The sequence below is a fragment of the Excalfactoria chinensis genome, chromosome 1 (genome assembly GCF_039878825.1).
Source record: "Excalfactoria chinensis isolate bCotChi1 chromosome 1, bCotChi1.hap2, whole genome shotgun sequence".
Taxonomy (NCBI): Eukaryota; Metazoa; Chordata; class Aves; order Galliformes; family Phasianidae; genus Excalfactoria; species Excalfactoria chinensis.
In genome coordinates this window covers 181017264-181041794 of record NC_092825.1, presented here as the reverse complement: position 1 = coordinate 181041794, position 24531 = coordinate 181017264, and the positions used below count along the sequence as shown (strand labels likewise).

At 47.1% G+C, this 24531-nt stretch overlaps 2 protein-coding genes across 2 annotated transcripts in view; both read left to right on the top strand.

Moving 5' to 3' along the window:
- Positions 1–11629, top strand: part of CAPN5 (calpain 5) — a 46409-nt gene extending 34780 nt beyond the window's left edge. Inside the window, exons 4-13 of the mRNA XM_072326992.1 lie at positions 175–383; positions 1117–1309; positions 1891–2084; positions 2592–2669; positions 3187–3382; positions 4199–4321; positions 4766–4962; positions 5313–5434; positions 7734–7870; positions 7974–11629. Coding sequence (XP_072183093.1) covers positions 175–383; positions 1117–1309; positions 1891–2084; positions 2592–2669; positions 3187–3382; positions 4199–4321; positions 4766–4962; positions 5313–5434; positions 7734–7870; positions 7974–8156 — 1632 coding nt within the window. The 3' untranslated portion in view covers positions 8157–11629. The remainder of the gene's footprint in view (positions 1–174; positions 384–1116; positions 1310–1890; positions 2085–2591; positions 2670–3186; positions 3383–4198; positions 4322–4765; positions 4963–5312; positions 5435–7733; positions 7871–7973) is intronic.
- A 3089-nt stretch (positions 11630–14718) lies between these two features.
- MYO7A (myosin VIIA) overlaps positions 14719–24531 on the top strand; it is an 89951-nt gene continuing 80138 nt past the window's right edge. Inside the window, exon 1 of the mRNA XM_072326991.1 lies at positions 14719–14828. The gene's annotated coding sequence lies outside the window, so the exon portion shown is untranslated. The remainder of the gene's footprint in view (positions 14829–24531) is intronic.

Sequence of the window (24531 nt, the reverse complement as noted above, 5' to 3'; positions counted from 1 at the left end):
GCAAGCCCAGAATATGTTGTGAATGGGCTATAATGAGCAAATCCACTTCCCTCAGGTTCTTCCTCATCATTGATGTTGTCTGCATGAGTTCTGATGTAAGAATTAACCCAAGAAAAGCAGAGGCATAACCTGAGTTCATGTCTCCTTTCTGTCTCCTCCTTGTGTTGAACTCAGGTCATCCCAGACTGGAAGGAGCAGGAGTGGAATGCCGAGAAGCCTGAGAGCTATGCAGGGATCTTCCACTTCCAGTTCTGGCGTTTCGGTCAGTGGCTGGATGTGGTAATAGATGACCGCCTGCCCACGCTCCATAACCAGCTCATCTACTGCCACTCCAACTCCAAGAATGAGTTCTGGTGTGCCTTGGTGGAGAAGGCTTATGCCAAGTAGGTACTTGGGCAGATGCAGAGCAAATGAGGACCTGCACACTCCAATTTTCATCTCTGTTCATTCATCAGTTGGCTTATACCAGTGGAAAATAATTGTAGTAACAGAATGCTGCAGGCTCCGCAGGTGTCTGATGCCATGTAGGAGCTGGTGATAGTTATTTCTGAATTTGGCTTAAAGAACTATCAGAGGTTGCACTGCAACAGGGAGGCAATATGAATCTACTCCTATATGAGCTGAGGTCTTTCTTTTCTTCTTGAGGATGCAACAGTTTTATAGGTTAGAAGTAGACCTAAAGTTATTGGGGCATATTTGTGGTCAGGGTCCCCACACCAAACATCATCCTTTTTTCTCTTCTGTGTACTCAAGGACTGGAACTTCCATCTGGAGGGTGCTTTAGCCTCAGAAATTTTGGTCAAAACAACGGATTTCTTAGGGGGGAGTAAGATGTATCTTGGATACACAGGAATTGGAAGAAAAAGCCTTCACTTGCCTCAATTTACCCTCAAAACAACATATCCTTCAACTCCACTTTGATTTAAATAAAACCTATCTCAGGGATTTCAACAGTACTGCAAGCAGCACAGATCTGATTTTTGTCACCCTCTTTTTGCTGACCAGTCCCACTGAAATACTGCCTACAAAATGTCTTTTCTCTGTGCCATCTCAAGAAGTGTCTGAGAGCTCTTAAAATGTCAGTGCTATTGTGCCAACCCTGTCACTCTCTTTTAGATTGTCAGGATGTTACGAAGCCCTGGATGGAGGCAACACAGCTGATGCTCTGGTAGACTTTACTGGTGGGGTCTCTGAACCTATTGACTTGACAGAAGGGGACTACACTACTGATGAAGCCAAACGAAATCTCCTCTTTGAGCGTGTGTTGAAAGTGCACAACCGTGGAGGCCTCATCAGCTGCTCCATCAAAGTAAGCAACGTTGCCTGCATGATTGTGGTTTTATGGGATTAGACATTTTAGGATGCTGTTTATCCAAGCCTGTTGGAGGCATCTAAATTAGAACAAGTAAATTGTGGCCAAGGGTTTGTGCATAGATGTCAAAGGAACTTGCACAGGGATGTGGTTTAGTGGGCATGGTGGGTTATGGGTTGATGGTTTGACTAGATGTCTTAAAAGCCTTTTCTAACCTTAATGATTCTGTGATTCTATGAACTCAAGCCTGGATCCAAGCCTCTTCATCACTCATTGCTATGTCTAAGGGCTCAGTTTCATCCTACTGGCCTTTCAATACTATCAGAGCATTCGCTTACAGGAAAAAAACAAAAACCATTTTCATGTCTGTAAGTGAACATCTTCATGAACACTGGGTTTCAAATCTTCCTTTATAACCAATAGGATAAACATTATTGCTTAAGGAAGATTATGGGACATCTAGACTAGACTGAATCTAGTACCGAATGCAATGTCAGATACTCCTGATGAGGCAGCTTTCTCTGTCCCTGAGCCTTGTGATTCTATGATAGTTCTATGATGATTCTCCTTCTGCACAGGCTACATCAGCAGCAGACATGGAGGCCCGCCTGGCCTGTGGGCTGGTGAAGGGCCATGCGTACGCCGTGACTGATGTGAGGAAGGTCCGCCTGGGCCATGGCCTGCTGTCTTTCTTCAAGTCAGAGAAGCTGGACATGATCCGCATGCGCAACCCATGGGGTGAACGAGAGTGGAACGGCCCCTGGAGTGATACGTGAGTGTGATAAGCAGCAATAGCACTTGTTTTTGGTGGAAAATGTTGGATCTAGAGTAAGCGCCGTGGTTATATCTACACCCATGTGGTAACATATAAGCAGTTGTGGAATGTTGCTTCAACCAGTGTCCTAAACCTACTGTTTCATTTGGGTAGATGTATTTTTTTGTCCTGAAGGACACAGCAGGAGAGTGTCTGAGCTTGCAGTCATCATTGAGGTTCTGGTGGATGTTGTGGTGAAATCAGATGCATTTCACTCTTGTGAAGGATGGTTGTAGATCACCTCTCTACTCCCAGTCTTGTTTTAGCCAAAATAATACTTAAAAGAGTCAGTCTATACCACTGCCATGATGTCTGCAAATGGGATGGGATAGGACAGGATGGGATAAGATGGGATGGGAAGGAGTGGGATGGGTTGGGATCAATGGGACAGGATAGGATGGGATGGAAATCCAAGGGTTGGTGCCTCCTTGCCCTCACAGTAATGATTCTGCACTCCTCCCACAGCTCTGAAGAGTGGCAAAAAGTGAGCAAAAGTGAAAGAGAGAAGATGGGGATGACAGTAGAAGATGATGGTGAATTCTGGTGAGTCCTTCCTGAGGCTGCCACCATGGACAGTGTTCACAGTCCTTCCATCCTCTGAAACATCTCAGTCATTACCATTCAACTGGCTAACCAGAGCAAATGGCCTTTCAAGCTATAGGATTTTCTGTGGCATCTCCCTCTTTTGCCTATGGGTATTAGCTTTGGCTGGTCATGACCATAGGATTGCAAGCTGCTCAGTATCACACTGGTTCCAGACCATTTCACTAGGGCATTAGAAACCTGTTAGAAGTGTGTTGAGCATAACCAACTCACCAGGTACCACACATACCCATACATGCAGCAGGAGCAATTGCTTTGATACTGTCACTCCAACACATACAACTGTTTTGTTTGAACAAATGAACTATTTGCTGTGTGTGTGGAGAAAGGTGTCTCTGCCTCTTTTGTTGGTATCAGAGGCTACCCACAGTCTCTAAGAGGTGGTTATCTGTCTCCCTGCACTATGCTGCTCAGGGAAACAAAGCAGCATAACCCATCTCTGTCCTTTCTGACTTAGGATGACCTTTGAAGACTTCTGTAGATACTTCACAGACATCATCAAGTGCCGTCTCATCAACACATCCTACCTCAGCATCCATAAGACCTGGGAGGAGGCAGTGCTACGTGGGGCATGGACCAGAAGTGACGATCCCTTGAAGAACCGCAGTGGAGGCTGCATTAACCACAAGGATACCTTTTTGCAGAATCCCCAAGTGAGTCACATAGCAGAGGACATTCAGAAGCCTTCAGACTTGCTTCCAAGGATTCAAATCTTCTACAAGGACAAAACAGCCATCAGAGCTCTGTGCTCATATTTTCAGTGTGCTCATGACCTTTATTGAACTGAGACCCCTGGGCAGAGCATGACCAGCATCCAGCCCAACTCTTTTAACCTTACCCTTCCTAATAGGGAAACTGCATCCAAGTGTCTGATGTGGAGCACCTTGGCACAAGCAAACATCCAAACGTCAAATTGTACCACAGGGAAGTGGTAATAGCTGGTGCCAGTCAAGGCCAGGAAACATTTCCAACTGTTTGAATGCCTGAGTGATCAAATTATACTTCGTTTCCTCAAACCTTGGCACTGTTAAATGTACTAGGATAGATGTAGTCTATAGGGCCATTTCCTTCTAGCCTTTCTGGGCTTTCAGAAAAGGCCCTGATTGGATTTGGTTTTCCTCTTGAAACAAGCTTCTCTGTCTTATTCTCAGCTAAGATTCTCAGTAACATGGGACAAGTTCTTTTAAGTCCTTCATCTAATAAGCAGATGAAGGATGGTCCATTCCATTGTAGGAGCTGTCATCAAGGATGTGGAGAGCTGTTTCGTGCTCCCTGCTCTGTGTTAGCCTCGCTGGTAGGTCTTTGTGAATAAGTCCTCTATAGGAGGACTTGTGACAGACTGCAAGGGGTGAATTGCTCTGGTACAAGCATCTAGACTCCTTGGATTTTGCAGAACAGTTCAAAGATGGGTTTACCCCCATTCATGCCCAGTGCTTCTGTCTTCCTCACCTTCCTATGTTTGCTTCCAGTATATATTTGATGTAAAGAAGGCAGAAGATGAAGTGCTGATCTCCATCCAGCAGAAGCCAAAAAGGACCAGTCGCAAAGAGGGCAAAGGAGAGAACTTAGCCATAGGCTTTGATATCCATAAGGTAAACTGTGGGTCCTGCATGCTAGTCTGCATGCCCTCAGTAAATTCCTTAGTGGTGCACAATCCTAGCATTGCATGACCATTGGCATGATGTGTTTTCATTACTCTGTGTGCCCCATGGGTGCCTTCCTGTAGCAATGGTGGGAGATTTCAGAAATGAATAGGGACAGCACAGACAAGCTTTCCTTGCTGAAAGCAGTGGTTTGTCTGTCACCTCAGTATGCTGAATTTCTCTAGACCGATCAAGTGTTTCATGGTGGTCACCCAGTGTCAAGCTGGAATGCAACACAGAATGAGTTTATGAGCCAAGAGAGTTTTGAGAGGCACCTCAGATTTTATTTGGGACCACTTTGCTGGTTCTCTTAATTGCAGCTGTCCCATCACTGTGGAATCAATTCTTGCTGGCTGTCCCCTAATCTGGTAACTGATACATTTCTCTTCCCAGGTGGAGCTGAACAGGAACTACAGGATGCACACCCTGCAGCAGAAGGTGGCCAGCTCCATTTACATCAACTCCCGCAGCGTCTTCCTGAGGACGGACCTGAAGGAAGGCCGCTATGTCATCATCCCCACCACTTTTGACCCTGGTCATGTAGGCGAGTTTCTTCTCAGGATTTTCACAGATGTGCCTTCAGATTGCCGGTAAGGAACAAGAACAGTGATGGAAAGGAACTGCCTTTTTGGAGAGTGCTTTCTGTTTTATTTTACGTGGTAGCCCTGACTGGAATTGGCCATAGCTTTGTCCAGAGCTGGTGTTTGGCTTCCTTTCAAAGGTGGCCAAGAGACAAAGACATGTGGAGAAGCTCCCACTGTGCTTCTAAGCATGACATGGGAGAGCATCTCAACCCTATGGTGAGAAGGAGATCAGAGTGGGGAGCAGAGTCTGCCCGTGTATGGTACATAGGCTTTCCATCCTGCTAGAGAAAACTTATTTGCCTTCCCATTGGGTAAGGCTGGGCACATCCCAAATATTACACATTTCTTCCCAATAGAGAGCTGACACTGGATGAGCCACCACACACCTGTTGGAGTGGGATGTGTGGGTACCCTCAAGTGGTGTCTCAGATCCACGTCCTCGCTGCAGCTGGCCTCAAGAATCAGGACTCCCAAGGAGGTAATGGCCTTTCTCTGCCCGTGGTGGGGGACTGGGACTTGCTTGTTTCAGGGGGAGAAGAGAGAGGTGGTTTCATGAAGTGAGGGCTTGCTGGGAGTTCTTCTGTCCTCAGATAGTTTTTCAATGGAAGCACCTGGTTCAAGCACTAGAGGAGGAGAAACTCCATGGAAAATCTTGCTGTGCACATGAGCCACTGTTAATTTTAAGCTATCGGCAAGGATTCTTGGGAGATCCTCCAAGAACCTCCCCAGAGCTCTTGGCAAAGGTCCTGCACTGTTCCAGGCTTTTCTCTTTAAGTGCGAGCAGCTGTAACATTTAGGAATCATATTCAAAAAGTCCTTTCAGTAGGGAGGACAGATAAGCAATGGTTGATGTTTTGGGGGTAGTCTTCATTTCATTTTATCACCGACCACAAATGGAGTCTTCCTATCATGCCCAGTGCTCAGGGTGAGAGTTTTGCCCTAAGTAGGTTGTTTTTTTCCTCAGGTTACTTAAAATACTCGATGTGCCTGTAGCAATGCAGCAATGTAGTCACAAAAACATGACCTTTTCTTCCATGTGGATTCTGGAGCCATAAAATATGGTTTTCAGCAAGATCTCCCTGGGAATGGCTTTTCCCAGCTTTGTTACAGCTATTCAGCTCCCACCACCACCAGCTTGCTTCTTCAGTGGTTTCCAGTGCAATGGTTATCCCTTGCATCTCCCACCCTAGTTCCTCCACACCACTTCAGAAACAGTGATTTATGAACTGGAATTTGGCTCCTGTGATGGAATACGAAGATTTTATGAGACATCCCAAAAGAAGAGGCTGGTTTGGAAAAACAGCTGTGAAATGAAGCAGCTGTGTTTTGCTGGGGGAGCTGGATCCTTGGGGGAGCTGGTGAGGAGGTGGTCTGGCAAGCAAAAAGGTGCTCTTAAATCCTGGCCCTTAGGGGGGAGTGGTTCATTTCTCCTCATTCCCGTGTTCCCATTGAACAAAAAAGACATGCTTGGTCTGTCTCTGTCATAGCCACTAAAGTCCATGGCTGGAAAACACATCTGACAATGAGATTTCCAGAGCAGTATATCATTCTCTACTGAAATTCCCAGAACCTGCGCTTGTTTCATAAGGGAAAAATGGGGTCTAATGAAGAACTCTTTGTCCTAGAAGCTCAGGTACCATCCAGCTATGACCTGATAGTCTTTGGACTTGATAATTGCCCCCTCCATCTTTTTGGCCTGCTTGTTGCCATGATTATCTTCTTCTATCTGGGATATTGTTATAACCTTCCTTTTCTACTGACCTTCTGGCTTCCCACTTCTCAGCTTTGCCTGCTTCAATCTCTGGATCCCATTCATTTCACCTCTTTGCCCCTCAGTGCCCCATCTTTCTCTTCCCAATGTCTCTTGCTACTACCGATGATCCTTTTGTGACATTTTGATCTTTTCCCTGAAATCTTGCTCATAGCAAATACTTTAATTACCATCTTCACCTTTTAAAAGTATTTTTAGATATATTTCCATTCCAAGGTTCCCCGTTCTGCCACTAATTCCTGACTAAACATTCCCATTTCCCAGACCCTGTATGGATCTCCTACCTTAGCATAACTTGGCACTTAATTTTGGCTCGGCTTTGTGCTGTCTCTCATCACCTTGATAGCCCAACATTTTTCTTAACCCAGTGCTAGCCCTTATACTTAAAATCTCTTCAGCATTTGAGTCTCACTCAATCTAGGAGAAATATAAGAAGTGCCAAAGTTTTACGAATAGAGGTGAAAAGCATATTCTCGTGCTGAGCTAGTTGGTTCTGACCTTAAAGTAAAACTAAGCCTAGTTCTGGAGTATATGAGTGCAGTGGAAGCAAGTGTGTTTTTGCAGGCTCCTTCTGTTCTTCTTGGTGTTTCCTTCCAAGAAACAATCTCTGTGAACCCAGCTCTCTTCTCCATGGTTTCATTTTCACCTACTTGTAGTAAATCTTGTAAGGGAAAGGTGAGCACATCACTGCCTTCCAGGCCCAAAGGCAAGGAGAATTTGGGCTGATGAAGGAGGGCTTAAATAGGATATGAGGTCAAGGAAGAGGTGGCCATTTCATAGCAGTCCATCACCAGCTCCTTTCTGGGTACCGTGTCACCTAACAGGGTAAGCCTCAGCCCATCAACAAAGCTTCATGGACATCATCTGGGGTGCGATGCACTTCTTGGCAGATACTCATCTCTTCTGGTGGGGTTTGGAGGAAAACTGCTGCATGCAGCTCCTGGGAAAGGGGTCTGAGAAATTACAGGAGATACAAAATAGGATAATGTACTTTTTATCTCCCCAGGAGCTGACCCGTATGTGATAATAAAGTGTGAAGGTCAAAAGGTTCGTTCTGCAGTGAAGAAAGACACGGTGTCGCCAGAGTTTGATGTGAAAGGCCTCTTCTACCGTAAGAAGCCAGGAAAGCCCATCATTGTTCAGGTATCAGTGATCTGGGGGCCCGAGGTGAGGCTGCACCAGGCAAATCCAAGTGGGAGAGATTGGTTGGATCCCTTAAGGATCTACCCTTGTTTTGTTTCTGCAGATCTGGAACCATAACTTGATAAGCGACGAGTTCTTGGGTCAAGTGGCATTGAAGGGAGATCCCAGCGACCAGCAGTCCGTGCACACACTGCACCTCCAGGACAGAGGGAACAGAAGATCAAATGATCTGCCTGGAACCATTGCTGTGAGGGTGCTCAGCAGTAACATCCTCACCAATGTCTGAGTACTCAAGGACTCTCCTCTAGTGCCACATATGTATATATATGCATATATACATACACACACATATATATATACACACACAGCCTATCTACCACCTGCAAGTGTAGGAGAACTGTGCATGCATTCCACTCAAAGGAGCCAATCTCGTGTTTTCCATGTTTAAAAATGGTGCCTTGTTGGGGAACCACAACAGTCCTTCTACTGGCATCCTCTGCAGCCCCATCACCACCGTGCACCCTATGGGATTGCTGCTGGTAGGCTGTGTGTCCTGACAGCCAAAGCATGATGCCCAGGTGCTGTTTGTTTACACGGGGCTGGCACACACGTGTCAACATGCACACGTGTGGCCACCATGGTCCCACCAGCTGCTTCGATGTGTCTTCAGTGCGTCTGCTTGGTTTTAGAGTAGTGCGTGAGGAGTCTTCTGCCCATGAACTGCCATTTAATCGCTTATCCAAGGAGGCACATCAGCAAAGCAGAAGCAGAAAAAGAAATTGGGGCTCTTGGGGTGTTTTATTGATATGCACACAGATACTGGATGGGAAATGCATTAGGGCAGTCACACAATCCCAAATCCACAGGGTCAGCAAGACGAGTGGCTCTGTCACTGCAAGGACCTGCTGTCTCATTCCAAATCCTCTTCAGCCCCATACTGTCCTGAGTCACAGAATGACAGAATGGCTGAGGTTGGAACGGACCTCAGGGTCCATCTGTTCCAACCCTGTCCCAGCAGAGACACCCAGAGCAAGGTGCCAATCAACCACATCCAGGTGGCTTTTGGAGGTCTTCAAGGAGATCTCACAACCTCTTCGAGCAGCTTGTGTGAGGGCTCCATCAGCCATGTGGCACAGAAGTGCTTCCTGGTGTTCAGCTGCATATTCTGAAGGATGCAAAGATGCCAACAGCTGTGGTTGGACAACTGTTCTGCAGGGCCATGTTTTTGAGTTGGGTCTGGTCTCGATTCCTGCCTGTGCCTCTCAAACTGCCATCGTGCCTGCTGTCTGCATTGCTTTTTTGCAGTCCCCATTCCTGGAGCCTGAATTCTATATTATGCTGAGTTGTAACCCCATACCTGAGTTATCTGCTGGGTATACTTGCTGGGTATATTCAGTGTTGGGGCCAGAGAAGAACAGTTCCTCTGAAGGCCAGAGCATCAGATCTCATGCATGAGGAGCATCAATTCCCATGGATGAGGAGCTTTGCTCAATGGACATCACCTTCACTGCTGCATACAGATTTCTGATGCATCATTTTCAGTGCCTCGCTTTCCCAAATTCCTTTTAAAAGCTGTGGGATTTTAGCTCATGTTAAAGGAGGGGAGCACTGCTCCTAGTGCAGCTTGGAAATGCTGGTAACACTGAATTCATTCTAATATTCATCTGCCACCTCCAATTTCCAGTTTATTGATGAGTTGCATGGAGCTAAAGCCAGTCTCACAAGCACAGCCCAAACACATCTTGGTACAAAGGTACAAAGCACAGTCCTGCAGTGTGTAAAACCATGCTCCTTTGCTGTAATCCTGAGTTTCTCTTCCTTATTCCACTGGGTGGCAGAATTTGGCTTCATATAAACCATACCAGCAGATCCTTTTCAGTCACTTCTTTGCTTAGGGAATGGAGCACATATAATACAGTGCTTCCTGTAGAGAACTTTGCTTTTTAATTCAGACGAGGCAATCGTGATAAATTCAGACCTGAGCAGAGTCCTGCCTTCGAGGAGAAGTGAGCAAGTTTGCTACAGAAAGTGAGATTTTGGTCTGTCCTGCTCACTGGCTGTGTTTGTGCTGTAAAGATGTGGGTTGGTTTATTTTTTAAAGTCCCTAAATATTTGCGAAGTCTATAACATGGTATTTTGTTTCTCAGTGTCAAGTCAGCTGCTAGCTCAAATCCTGGTACGTCCAGAAGCATTTATGAGTCACAGAATCATAGAAACACCAAGGTTGGAAAAGACCTTCAACATCACCCAGTCCAACTGTCCACCTAGCACCAGTATTTCTCCACTAACCCATTTCCCTAAGGACAGCTTCACCCATTTTTGCAGGCTGTTCTTCCCTCCTCATCTTCAATTCTTAAGCCGTTGTGGGTCAGCATTGGACTTTTGACCAAATTCCTTGTTTTCTTAGGTCTTGTTTTCCAAGGCTTAGCAGCAGGTAGTGGCCCACAAGATGCTCTTTCTGGGTCCCGCTTATTCCTGTTGTGTAGAACAACCTTCCAAATCCTGTTGCCATCATTGGGACCCTAATGAGAGTGGCACTATGCAGAATGAGTTCAGATGCTCCTGCTTGGACAAAGGGATGTCTTGAGCCCAAAGTTGAAGCAAACTCTTAATTCTACTCAGCACGATTCAGAGTTAACTTTGTTTAGATCCTGGTTTTGGGCATAGGACTCATCAATGAAAATAAGTGGGAGAAGGATCGTGGGGCCAAAAGTTGTGATCTAGGTCTTAGGAGTGATGGGTGAGAGAGACACCTAGAAATGCTTTGGAAGGAGAAGAGCCATTCAGGAGAACACCACAGGAGCACCACAGGCATTTTGCACCATCAGCAGCAGATGGAGGTAGCTGGAATGCTTGCATGAGCCATGTTTTCTCAGGAAATCAGGCTGCCCATCACTTAATAGACCACAGCCATTTGGCCCAGGTGCCCTGACCCACGTCAGACTGTGCTGTGATCCCCAAGGAGCAGCACTGAAGCTTGCTGGGGAGTAGCAATGCCCCAATACCCATGGCCAGTCTCCCTCCTTCCTACGGAGAATCAAGCCATAATGCAAGGCAGCTTTCAGTACCTTCTTTAAAATAGCAATCGTCATACCATACCAGGACCAAAATGTCTTAATGTTGACAATAATTCTGTTCTTTTAATTTCTTTTTTCTTGCTGAAAACTTAAGAGCAGAAGTTTTCTTTCCCCCTTCATTTCCAAGGGATGAAGAAAAATTACCTTTTTTTTTTTAACTTCTTTTCTTTTTTGGTCTTGTTTGTAGAGTGGGTTGAGGAGGGTGTTTATTGAAATGCCGCGGTTCATATCAATGCCTTTTCTTTTTGAATGGAGTAAATGGATATATTCCACTTTATTTTTGTCTGAGGGGAGGCCAAGCCTGATGAGCACTTTCCATCCTCCTATCCACCCCCCCACCATAGAATCATGGAATCATGAAGGTTGGAAAAGACCTCTCAGGTCATCGAGTCCAACCATCAACCCATCCCCACCATGCCCGCTAAACTAAACGGTGTGGGATGTCTCTGATTTATTTTCCATTTCTTGTATTAATCATTGCGTCAATCACACGTAGCCTGTCACTGCACTCCATGAAATCCCCTCGTTTTTAATGTGATCCTGTTAAACCAAGCTACGAGTTGCCTTCGTCCCCGAAGGCACTGATGTATCACGCTGCACGAGATCGGTGAGCGATCCGAACTGAAGGCCAATGTTGTACAGATGTAAACCTCCTATAAATAAATTGTGTATATTTTATTCAGACTCCTTGCCTCCATACTGCTGTGTTCTTCCAGAAGGCTTTTGATGGACACCAGGTGGCTCTGCAGAACCTTATTTATTCATTGGCTCGGTTCACTGAACTCCATTCTAATTATTTACTCTGTGAGCTTTGAGACAGAGGCAAAGCAAAATGCTCACAGAATCATAGAATGACCTGAGTTGAAAAGGACCACAATGATCAAGGTTGCAAGGTTGGATGAGCCAAAGATCATCCTGTGTGCTTCCACACCAACACTGGCATTGAGGTTTTGCTGGCACAGTAAGGTTTGAGAGCCAAGGCTGCTTTGCGACTGTGCTGATGGCACTCAAGTGGTGTACAACAACGTGTTTTGGCAACATGGGTAGGGATGCTGGAATTCCTGTGAGGCCAAAAGCAAATCAGTATGGTGACATTGGGACAGTGTATATGGTTGGAGAGCAGCAATAGGGAATAGAGTGGGCCTGGGTTCTCCAAGGGTCCTGCAGCATCTCATCCCTCCAGCACTGTCATCTCCTGGGGATTTTGGTCCGCCAATTAATAAAAAGGGCTCTTTGGGGCCTTCTTTTGACCTGCAGGAGCATCTTTAAGATGAAATGAACCACCGTAGCCACAAGATGGGGCTGGAATGCTTATTTTCCTTGGAGTTGGGTCCTCCGTAGCCTCCAGTTTCCCATTTCAGCCCTCATGTAGAGTCCCCCCAGCATGGATCTGAGCCTCCTGCCACTTGAGCAGGCTGAGGATTACCAGTGAGAATGGCTGCAGAGCTAACAGGGCTCTCAGCAAGGTGTTCAATGGCTGTCCTTCAGAGCAGCTGAAGTGGCGCCATGTCCTTGGCCAATGAGCTGTGTTAAAACATGCAGGGATAAGCTGGTGACCCATAACAGCGACATCCTGCAAGAAGAGTTTCTATGGGCTTAGAAAGGGATGTGGCGGCCACAACATGACTTACTTCACCTATTTTTTGAGCAGAATTCCTTGGTGCACCTTTGGAGGACAAGGGCTCTCTCATAGTGCTCTATTCTCCAATGTCATCAGCAAAAATTCAGCTATCCCCAGGAGAACGCTGTTTCAGACATCATCTCAAATATCTTTGGGCATATTTCTATGGAAGGAAGAAAGACCTCAAAGGGCACTGCTACCATTTGCAATTAATTTCCAAGCCTGTAGAGCCCTACCTTTGCTAAAGCCTACCCAAACCAAAAACGTGCTCCAGGTCTGCTCAGCTTCTCTGCAAAGAGAAGCTTAGAAACACTTCATGTGCTAATGCTGCAGAACCAAGGTGTAGTTTGCAAGTTATGAGATAAAATGCCATACTTCATACTCAGAAGCTCTGGGGATGTTTCAAAGCACAATTAAAATCAGGAAGGAGAAAAGACATCAGCCCTGATTTAGGCAGGGAGTCAGCAGGTCAGAGTTAAATTCCTAGGCACAACCTCAGCTCTGAGTTTCCTGGCCTTCAGGCATTTCTCTCTGCTGACTTCCCCATTTTCCACATTTACAAGCTCCAGTTTGGGCATTCAAATACAACTTTCAGCATCTAAAAGAGGGCTGTAAGAAAGAAGAGATCAGAAAGAAGATCTGAAGAAAGAATCTTCAGCAGGGTCTGTTGGGATAGGAAAAAGGGAAATGGTTTCTAACTCATAGAGGGGATATTTAGACTGGATTATAAGAAGGATCTTTTATGATCATAGAATCATAGAATCATAGAATTACTCAGGTTGGAAAAGACCTTGAAGATCATCAAGTCCAACCGCAGCCTAACCAGTAGCCTATCTCTTAAAAAACAACCACAAAACAATACCACAACAACAAACCTCTGCTAAATCATATCCCTGAGTACCACATCCAAGCGGCTCTTAAACACATCCAGGGATGGCGATTCAACCACCTCCTTGGGGAGCCCATTCCAGTACCTAACCACCCTTTCTGTAAAGAAGTTCTTTCTAATATCCAATCTAAACTTGCCCTGGCACAACTTGAGGCCATTTCCCCTCGTCCTGTCACAAGTCAGTAGTGAGAATAGACCTGCCCCACTCTCACTGTAAGAACCTTTCAGGTACTGGAAGACAGCAATAAGGTCTCCCCTCAGCCTCCTCTTCCTCAGACTAAACAGCCCCAGCTTCCTTAGTCTCTCCTCATAGGGCTGATTCTCCAAGCCCTTAACAAGCCTCGTTGCCCTTCTCTGGACCTGCTCCAGTACCTCCATGTCCTTCTTGTGCTGAGGTGCCCAAAACTGGACACAGTACTCGAGGTGAGGCCTCACCAATGCTGAGTACAGGGGCAGGATGACTTCCTTAGTCCTGCTCACCACACCATTCCTGATACAAGCCAGGATGCCATTGGCCTTCTTGGCCACCTGGGCACACTGCTGGCTCATATTCAGCCGACTGTCCATCAGCACACCAAGGTCCCTTTCCGTCTGGGAGCTTTCCAGCCACACCTCCCCAAGCCTGTAGGATTGCCTGGGGTTGTTATGACCAAAATGCAGGACCCGACACTTGGCCCTGTTGAAACTCATTCCATTAACCTTGGCCCATCGATCAAGTCTATCCAGGTCGATGATCAAGGTGGTGAGGCACTGACACAGGTTTCCCAGAGAGGTGGCACCCAAGGTCAGGCTGGATGAACTCTGAGCACCTGATGGAGCTGTGGGTGTCCCTGTTTCACTGCAGAGGAGTTAGATTAGATTGCCCTTCCAACTCAAATGAATCTGTGGTACTATGATTCTGTGATCCCATCAGCATCCCAGGGGATCTAGATGAGGTCCCCTCGTTTTGCACATCCATGTGCCCTCAGCATAGTGCTGAGTGGTGTCCCCGGGCACCCCTTTGCCCTAGAAGCAATGAGGACTTGGCTATTGCAGAACTCATAGCTCCATGGGTTCCACCATTTGGGGCAGCCCCAGGGATGCAGGAGGTGCGCTATTAGGGCGTGGGGATGCACGGGAGTGCAGTCCTCGCCGCGTCCCCGGGTTGGAGGTATCTTGTACACGCACAGACACACACACCCACGTACACACACACCAGGGGCTGGCTGTAACCCGGCTCCTCCCCCGCTAAGAGGCTCAGCAGCGGGCAGGGCAGCCGCTGCCCTCTCTCCGTATAGGAGGCAGCGCGGATCCGCTCTGGGCACAGAGTCCCTTCCCCGGCCCCAACCCTGGCCCCAACCCTAGCCCCAACCCCGGCCATGTCCCGTTAAGGTAAGGAAAAGGGGAGCGATAGGTTTGCAGCTGGGAAAAAGCCGTCAGGAGGCTGGGGATGCTCGGGGCGGGGGAAGAGATGGGGAGGGGGGGCGGGTTGCAGTGGGGTGAGTATGGAGAGGGGTCCGCTTCCAGCGACCCCTCCCCAAAGCCCGGATCGAACCTGGAAAAGGGGTAAGGGGGATGGGTGTGGGGTTTCCCCACCTGCCAGGAATGGCCGGCAGCTCGGCTCCTGCAGCACGGATTAGTGCCTCGCTCATTTCTTGGCTCTGATTAATTTAACTCGGGTCACCCAGCGCTGAGCTGGGTGAGGTGGGGGCTGTTCCCCTTCTGTGCTGGGGTCTGAAAGATTCCCCCCTCCTTCCTTCCTTCTACGTCCCCTTCATATTCTGAGATACGTTTGGGTGTGCTTAGAGATGGGGAGGGGTCGTTGGGGGGTGTGGTGCTGCTGTACTGTTGGTGGCACAATGATTTCAGGTGTCTCCCAACCCCACTGGTCCTGGGGACACCTCATCCTCTCTTTGCTCTGCTCCAGCTCCAAAGCTTTGTATTTCGCTGCCCAGTTTGGGAATGGGATGTCACAGGCAGGGGCTGTGCTGCACCAGCTGGGTTTGGTAACAAAGTGAGATCCCTAAGCTTTCCTTGATGCAGCCACAATATCCTTAAAAGGTGAAGCCAGCATCACTTGGCATCTGTAGGAAAACTGGGGTGTACATTGGATGCATCCTGCAGGCAACATGGAGGGAGAGTTTAAAAGGCAGCAGACCTGTGGGTCTGAGATTTCTTGGTTGTCAGTGGCTCAAGTATGGCTGCACAGGGCTTGGAGGTGATCTCAGCCCCAGATCACCTCATTACTGTTAGTGTGCTTCTCTCCATAGTCTCTCTATAGTTGGTCCAAGGACCAACCTCATGGGGTTAATATGTGCCTTGCTTTGAGATCTTGAGGATGTAGCTCTCCCCTCCTTCTCCACTGTGGGATGCTTCGGCTCTTATCTCTGTCCCTATGAATGGGGGGATCCCAGCATACCAGTTGTGGTGATGTGAATGTGTAGGAAGAAGCTTTTGCTAAAGCTTCAGCCAAAATCTGCCTTTGTGTGAGACCTTGTGCAAGATCCCCGCTGTCCTGCATCTCCAGTGGACAGCAGAACAAGGACAGAGAGAGCAAAACCAATACAGCTCTTTCCTGCCACAGACTGATGCTCAAGTTGTTGTCACCTGTTGCACTGCAATCCTTGAGCGTGCAGATTTCAAAGCCCAGCTGCTTAAATAGTGCTTAATATTGAAGCTACGGTCATAGTGTGCTGTGCTCTTTCCTTCCTACTTGGCTCTTTTGTTGAAAGCTTTGTGCTTCTGTACAGCCAACATATAAAGCCAGAGTCTGTTCTTGGGCTTTTGGGGGCACAACCCGAGTAATTTCATGGAGTTCCATCATCCCTTCACTGACCCAACATTGATGAGATCTGAATCAGGCCAAGGGATGAGCCCCTCTCTATGGCAACATGATTTCTAGCTCATTTTCCCCCCTTCCTTGCGGCCTATCCATCTTGCCCTCTATTAAGTTTCCACAGGCCAGGAGCTGCTGCACAGTGTTTCCCTCTTACGCTTGCTAACTTGTGACTTCGCAATCCTTTGGGTTGCCATGGGAAGGATTATGCTGTGATTAATGAAGGTATTGTCAACCCATAGGGGGGTTTTTTTTTGGTGTTGTTTTTTTTTTTCCCAAAGCCTTTCCTGGAACAGCAGAATGGCAGAGAGGGGCAAAGGGAAGAGATGGCTGCAGGCACTCAAGTCCCAGGCAGGATCCCACCAAAATCTTGCTGACTGGTAGCAGCTGATACCTCTACTCCTTTCCAGGTTACCTCTTTAGGTTCCTTTTGAGGGTGAAAGGAGAAATGTTGACTTTCATAGTTTGCCTGAAGCAGAGCCAGTAGTTTCTTGCCCCCAAAGAGCAATGGAATGAGTGTCACTGTACCAAGGGGCTGGCAGGATGTGCAGTTTTCTGCTGGGAAATGCTCTTCTCTGTTAGCAATGTGTGGGGAGAAACTGGTGTAGGATGAGCTGTGCTTTGGGGCTGTTGAGTCCCAAAGGCAGAAAGCTTCTCCTTCCCAGCAGTGCATGTGCTTGGTGTACCAACCATCCCCAGGGAGCACTCCAATACCTTACTGCACCATAACACACGTGAGCCTCTGCTCTGCAAAGCACTGAGGTGCCAGGAGAGAACAGAGTGCAGTTGTTCCTCTTTCACAGAGCAGCAATGAGAAATGTGCAGAAACCTGATGAAAAACGGGCATTTGAATAGACAGAGTGCCAAATATGTAGGCAAAAACCACAATCCAAAAGCCTCTGGGGACACCCCCACTTCTCAGCACTGCTGACTGAACTGCATCCATCCTGAAGAGATTGGCTTGGGTTGGAGGGGACCTTAAAGCTCATTCAGTTCCAACCCCTGTCATGGGCTGGTTGCACTCTACCAGTTCAGGCTGCCCAAGGCCCATCTAGCCTGGCCTTGGGCACCTCCAGAGATGGGGCACCCACAGCTCTCTGGGCAGCACTGCCAGGGCTTCGCTGCCCTCGGAGTAAAGAATTTCTTCCTAACATCTAACCTTGATTTCTCCTCTTTTATTTTAAACCATTCTCCCTTGTTCTATCACTAGCAGACTGTAAAAAGTTGGTCCCCTCCTATTTATAAGCTCCCTTCAAGTACAAGCAGACCACAGTGAGATTTCCCTGGAGTTATCTCTAGGCTGAACAAGCCCAGATACTTGAAGGGAGTTGAAACTTTATGCTTTAGGTTGAATATAGATTCTATGGCAAGATGGAGCAGGAATCCTCACAGTACTGGAAAGAGGTTGGGCACAAGGTGAAGTGTCCGGATGAAGGGAGCTGTCAACAACATGCTGTAAAAGACTTTTAGAAATATCGTGGTTTAATCTCATGGGGTTTGCAGGTTACAGTTAAGAATCAACTTTCATTTCTGAGGGCATTTCAAATGCTGAAGTGCAGGGAAAATGTTGGAAGTTAGGAAAAATTGCTTCTCAGAGTGGTCAAGCATTGGCACAGGCTGCCCAGGGAGGTGGTGGAGTCACCATACCTGGGGGTGTTAAAGAGCTGTGGGGTTGTGGCACTGAGGGAGATGGTCACTGGGCATGGTGAGATGGGTTGGGGTTGGATTTGGTGATCTTAGAGGTCTTTTCCAACCTTAATGATGCTATGAAAGCTGCTCTGAGCAGCCCTCAGGCTGAGCTAGACTTAGGAGCAAAACCCACATTGGATCAGGCTGTTCTATGTTACCCAGCATAACTGTCATTATCTAGAGAGAACAATTTGCTTCTCCTTGAATTACCTCACTTCTAGCAATCAAAAAAAGTGATAGTACTAAAGGGCAAATGGAGAGTGAAAGAGCATCGCATTTCATGTCTATCGATCAATGGTGTTCCTGCAATTGGAATTGTTTTCTTCCTTCCATTCCAAATATAATATAGGTCTACCAGGGGGGAACTCAGAGAAAGAAGGGAAGTCAGAGCTCTGGAATAACTTTCACAAGAGGAAGGGCTGTTTAGAGAAAGTCTCTTTAGACTGGGAAAGTGATAGAAGGAAGATACGCATCCCCAGAAGTAATCACTGCATTGAGATTTTACTTAAATTTCTTTATTTCCAAGGGAACATCAGATGAAACTAGCAGAAACTACATTCAAAGCAAACAAAGGTTCACCCAATCCAGTTTCTGCGATATTCCTTACCACATGATTACATTGTGGAACCTAAAAGTATTCATAGGTTGAAAAAAAGTGACTGGGCAAATGAAAAGTCACTCGAAAGCTTGTAATAAAGTAAAAAGCTACCCTTGTTTGGCTCTAGAATTTCTTGAGGTGTAAATTATTAGAGTTTGGAGGGGCTCTATAGAGAAGGATCACTAAATCATCACCTTGCTTTTATGCTTTCCATAGACGTCCACTGTTGGCCACAGAGAAATGCAGCAGATCCAGCCCACAGACTGGATTCAGTATGGGGTGTTTACACAGACGAGTGCTTCCTGAGCTCATGTGTCCACTCACCAAGACTTGCTTATACCTCATGTTCCTTCTTGAAACAGCTCTTCTAAAAGACTTGCTTCCCTGAACCTTTCAGCCATTTCAGATACGTTGTCCGTCCCATCACTTTAATAGCATTGCCACCATGTCACACTGGTTGAGGAAAATGTAGTCAAATGCAAAAAGAAACTTGAGGAATTCTGTGTGGGTTCTGTATTACATTCTACATAGGTCCTTCAAGAAGGAATAGATCAAGCTCATATTGCATATGAGCTTGATCACCTTTACAGATAGCTTCAACCTCCTCTCCTCTCCTCTCCTCTCCTCTCCTCTCCTCTCCTCTCCTCTCCTCTCCTCTCCTCTCCTCTCCTCTCCTCTCCTCTCCTCTCCTCTCCTCTCCTCTCCTCTCCTCTCCTCTCCTCTCCTCTCCTCTCCTCTCCTCTCCTCTCCTCTCCTCTCCTCTCCTCTCCTCTCCTCTCCTCTCCTCTCCTCTCCCTTCCCTTCCCTTCCCTTCCCTTCCCTTCCCTTCCCTTCCCTTCCCTTCCCTTCCCTTCCCTTCCCTTCCCTTCCCTTCCCTTCCCTTCCCTTCCCTTCCCTTCCCTTCCCTTCCCTTCCCTTCCCTTCCCTTCCCTTCCCTTCCCTTCCCTTTCCCTCCTTTCTTCTTCCCGTGATGAGATCCAGGCTCTCCCTGCCTGGCTCAGGCTGTTGGCAGGAGACCACTTCATGCATCAGTACAGAGGGGTACAGCATCTTGTAGCTGGTTGGGCTGCAAGCCCAGATATAGTGCATCAAACCTCTGCTTCCTCATCTGTGTCTTAGGGTATTTTCCAGCATCAGCGGTGCCTGCTCTTTGTGCTGTCCCTACTATTTCTGTCCTGCTTCCTCTCATCCCTCATCTTGGTTGGATCAGTGCCATCAAGGCCAGCAGATTTACCCTTTGCTGAAGCAAACTCCAGAACCCACGTGCATTGGGTTTCTCTCTCCTTCAGCCTGCAGAAGGTTTCAATCTAGAGAAATAAATGGGGTGGTTATTTTATATACGATCTCCATACAAAAGCCTTTCACAAGCCCACTAAGCACACAAAGTGCTGCTGGAGTGAGTAAGACCATCCCCATTTGGCCTTGGCTGCCATTCATCCCAAAGAAATAACAGAGCCAGGAAAACCCAGACTTTTGTGGTCTGCCTTGGGAAATAGAGCACAGAAAAAGAGACAAAGCTGGATTTCTGTTATTTTGCTGGTGGCTTTTTGCTGTTTTTGTTTTGTTTTGTTTTGGTATGCAAACATCATATTGCCAGAATTACTGGGCTGGTTTTGCTACTGCATCCTTGAGCTGGAAAAAGGATGGACAAAATTCCTGTGGTTTCTGTAGGCTTTCAGGGCTGCTGATCATCCCTGAGCACTTGGGGTGCCTTGGCACAGTCTGCCCAGGGGTCAGGATCCGTGGCAGGAGCTATTAGACCTTTTATGTAATTCGGTAAACCAGCACACAGCGGTCTATAAACAATTAATGAGCAGATCAGCCCAATCTGCTGTGTATTCCAGTATACCCTGAGAACACTGCTCTTCCCGTGGAAGAAATCGTTCCTCACCAGCACAATAAGGTGCAGGAGGAAGCTCTGCCTATGATGCCACAGTGCTTGTGGATGCTAGAGCAAGTCCTTGTCCCAGAGGGACAAGGTTTCTAAGGATGTTTCTTCAGGATGGCACTGAGATGCTGCTGTTCCTACTGCTAAATGTCTCATCTGTACCCAAGTGAGAGATAACCAAGCACCCAGTGATCTTGGATAAGTCTATGAGGTTGGGGTGCCCCGACAGGGCATATCATCACTATTACTCATTCCAGTTTGTTGTCTGGTATGGAATGGGGTGGTGGGTAGCAGGGAGAGGAAGCTCGTAGAGCAACCTTATTGTTTTCAGAAGTAACCCTCTGGATCTCCCTCAGTGCCTTGTTTGGGGATTGAAACTAGATAATCTTCAATGAATCTTCCAACCCAAGCTATTCCATGTTTCTATGATCTTTAACCCAAGCCATTCCATGATTCTACAGCTGTTCTGTAGCTCTTGGATTTGTAAACCAGACCCTATCTTCCCATCATAGAGCTTAGCAGTTGGGGAGGATATTAAGAGAAATGTTGGACTGAGACCAGGAAAATGCTTTGGCATGTCTTCAGCAGCACCCATTTCTTACATGAAGATGCAAGCAAATCACAAACAGTAACAGCTATCGCTGTTCTTGATGAGATATCCCAAAGTGCTGCAAACAAGGGTGTGAGTGGAGCAGCTTGTTAAAACTGGAATAAATTAAGTCGCTGATTAGAGCTGACTGGTTCGTCTAGTCTAATTTCCATAGGAAGCAAGGCTTGTATGGCCACACTGCCCGTCTCTTCAGATGTGTCACATAATCATGGTAGAATCTGTTGGCCAACTTCACTCCAAATTTGACAGAGCTGTTGCAAAGAGATCGAGTTCCTAGGCAATTCATGACGATCTGCATGCAGGAGTGGGTGAAAACATGTGCCCTGCAGTGTGGTGTCAGCTCTCATCGGGCATCAGAGAGACCAGGTGGGGTGAGAAAGTTGTTATGTGTGTCTCATCTGTAGGAAAGGCTGCCTGAGGGCACTGTGCCCTGTTGGCCATCAAGAGATCATATGGATTGGAGTCTGTTGGATGCGGATGGGGCTTTGTTAGCTGTGCTGCTGATGGAGGGAGTTCTAGTGTTATTTCTGACTCTGTTCTTCACCAGCTGGGGACTTTGCTTAGAATAAAATTGCTTGACCTCTTGGAGCCTCCAGTTCTTTGGCTCATCCAGGCTGCTCGGGCATGCACTGCCTTTCTGTTTTGAGCCTTTTGTAACACCTAGCACTTCTGTCCTTTCATCTGACCTGTGCTTTGACAAAGACCTCCAAGCACAGCTTTACCTCATCCAGGTGATGACCTGGAGAGCACGGAGCATCCCACGTGCCAAAGCACACCCAGCAATGCCACGTCCCACCAAAACACCAAGAGCAGAAGGCAGAGCAACCAACAGCCCCTTTGACTCAAGTTCCCCAGCTGCAAAATTAACACAGCATTTTGCATGTGCAGCCGATGAGTCAGGGAGCGTCTGTCCCCTCTCAGCAGGGCTATTACAGGGCTGATGTCTCCAGCTTTGCCTCAAGGTACCCCGAGGGATACAGTGGCAATTGCTGGTAGTAAAATGGCCTGCACCAAAGGCACCCAGAAAAAAGCAGAGCAGAGTTTCTACTTGGTTTGTATCAAGTTTCTTTTCAAGCAAAACTCGATAGGTCAGACTTGGTGACCTTAAAGGTCTTTTCCAACCCAGATGATTCTACTATCATGAATGCCCTCTGAAGTCATCAGGAGTCTCAGCAGCATAATGCAGGGCTGGTACCTTCTCATTTGAACTCAGTCCTGCTGATATCTGCACTTGGAGAGTGGCCCCAGCCTCTCCAAAGGCTCACTCTGAGCTTCTCCAGCCCCACAAGAGACAAGAGGGTGTTGTTAGGGAGGGAAGAGGGAGAATATCACTGAAAATCCCAATAAGGGGCTCCTGCTGAGAAAACACTGTGAAGGACTGTAAGATCTTGCTCCAACCTGTACTATAAAACTGGAGTGATGGAGGTCACACAGTCGAGGCCAGACCATTAGGGAGCAGCAAGCATAGAGGCTGCTTATTAGGACAATTTAAGGACAGAGAAAAGAAGGGAAGCTGCCTTTATTAAAGACGTTTTGATCTGCACTCAGGCACAGACTTGGTGTCTGCAAGAAGCATAGCCCTGGTTCTGCCCATGGCCTCCCACATCACCCCAGGGACAGTCACATCCTCCCTTTGTGCCTCAGTTTGCCTCTGTGTGATATGAGGATAGCATCACCCCCTCCTCTGTAAACTGTCTGACATTCATGAGTGCATAACACAGCTCACCAGAGTGATTACTGTACTAGTGGATGCGGTAAGGACTCTCTTTAATGAGCTTTTCTATAGCAAGAAAATAAGCAGCAGAGGGTCAGTAATAAAAGTATTGAACTGCAATTAGTCTGACAAACTCCTAACTCTGCCGTAGAGGAACAGGCAGCTCAGGTGGATGTCACCACCCTGGAGGTGTTCAAGAAAAGGGCGGATGTGGCACAGAGGGTTATTGGGCATGGTGAGGATGGGTTGATGACTAGATGATTTTCAAGCTCGTTTCCAACCTTAATGATTCTATATACAGCCTTGTCTAAAAGGGAGAACTTCATTGGGCTTAGAAGGAACCCAAGTGGCTAAATCCACCTGAAACCACCTTGGGAACAAATTTCCACTGTGTCACAGGACAAGTCACCTAACACCCCCTTTTTATTCTGGGGTCTGCTATATATGCACTGCCCTTTATGCTGCCCTCTGACATAGACATAGTAGATTCTTGAGATAGAAAGCTGAGCAGGGAAAGAACATCACTGACATCACCCAGACCAACCTCCTTCATAATGACATGGCCCAATTATTCCTAGCTAGAGGCTGGGATATGTATATAATTTTTATAAGGTGTATATAGAGAGGGTATATCATTCTATATGGGGGATATATATAATAGAATCATAGAATCATTAAGGTTGGAAAAGACCACTAAGAACAAGTCCAACCTCAACCCATCCCAACTGTGCTCACCAACCACATCCCTCAGTGTCTTATCTACACTGTTCTAGAACACCCTGAGGTATAGTGACTCCACAGCCTCCTTGGGCAGCCTATGCTAATGATTGACCACTATTTCAGAGAAGAAATGTTTCCTAATATCCAGTCTGAACCTCCCATGGCACAACTTAAGGCCATTACCTCTCATTCTAAACCTTTCCTTGAATCGACCCGGTATGTTTCTCAGACTGTAGACACAGCCTTTGTAACTGCTTGAGCAATATAACCAAGAGATCAAACTCTCCTATGAGCTAATTGCTAATGGCTGTGGTTCAGCTGCAGGGATGGATCAGAATGTTGCTGCCTCCTGAGTGTGGTGCAAACCATGACATGCCACACATGAATCTCCTCCCAAATCCATGTGTTCATTGTAAAACATATCTGTCTGAGGTTAACTACTGCCATGTCCATGTGTACACCCTGCTCTGTTAATGGTAGGGGCTGAGCAGCCCTTGAAGGAGCAGATCCATGGGGACCCCAGTAAAATTCAGGACCAGAAAGAGGACATACAGTAGAGCCCAGCACCATGTGGGAAAGCCCTGTTCCAAGGAGGAGAGCCTTGAGAGCATATTAGTGTCCTGAATCACCCTCAGGTTCAAATACAGGCTTCATTTTTCATACGTTCTTGTTCTGTGACAGTTCCCATGTGCAGACCCTAGCAGGACTGGAAATTCACCTACTGAGTACATAAAGAAGAGATGAAAACAAATTGCAAACACCCTTAGGACAATCTGCTAGTGCAGCGTTTTGCTGGGACTGACTCATTCTTCTAGGGCTGGATTATGCTGAAATTACACCTTGCCACTGGATACTTTATTTGATTAATTATTGTGGCTGTTGAAAAATACTCCATGGCTGGTAGAAGCTGGTGCACAAAAGAAAATTGCCCTCCTCAGGAGGCTGTGCAGAGCATTCTGCAGCAAGCTGGGATCGGATGCCTCAGTGATGCTTTGTTCTGCTCTGGCTTCTTGAAAGCATGGAGAGGAAGAAAAGGTCAG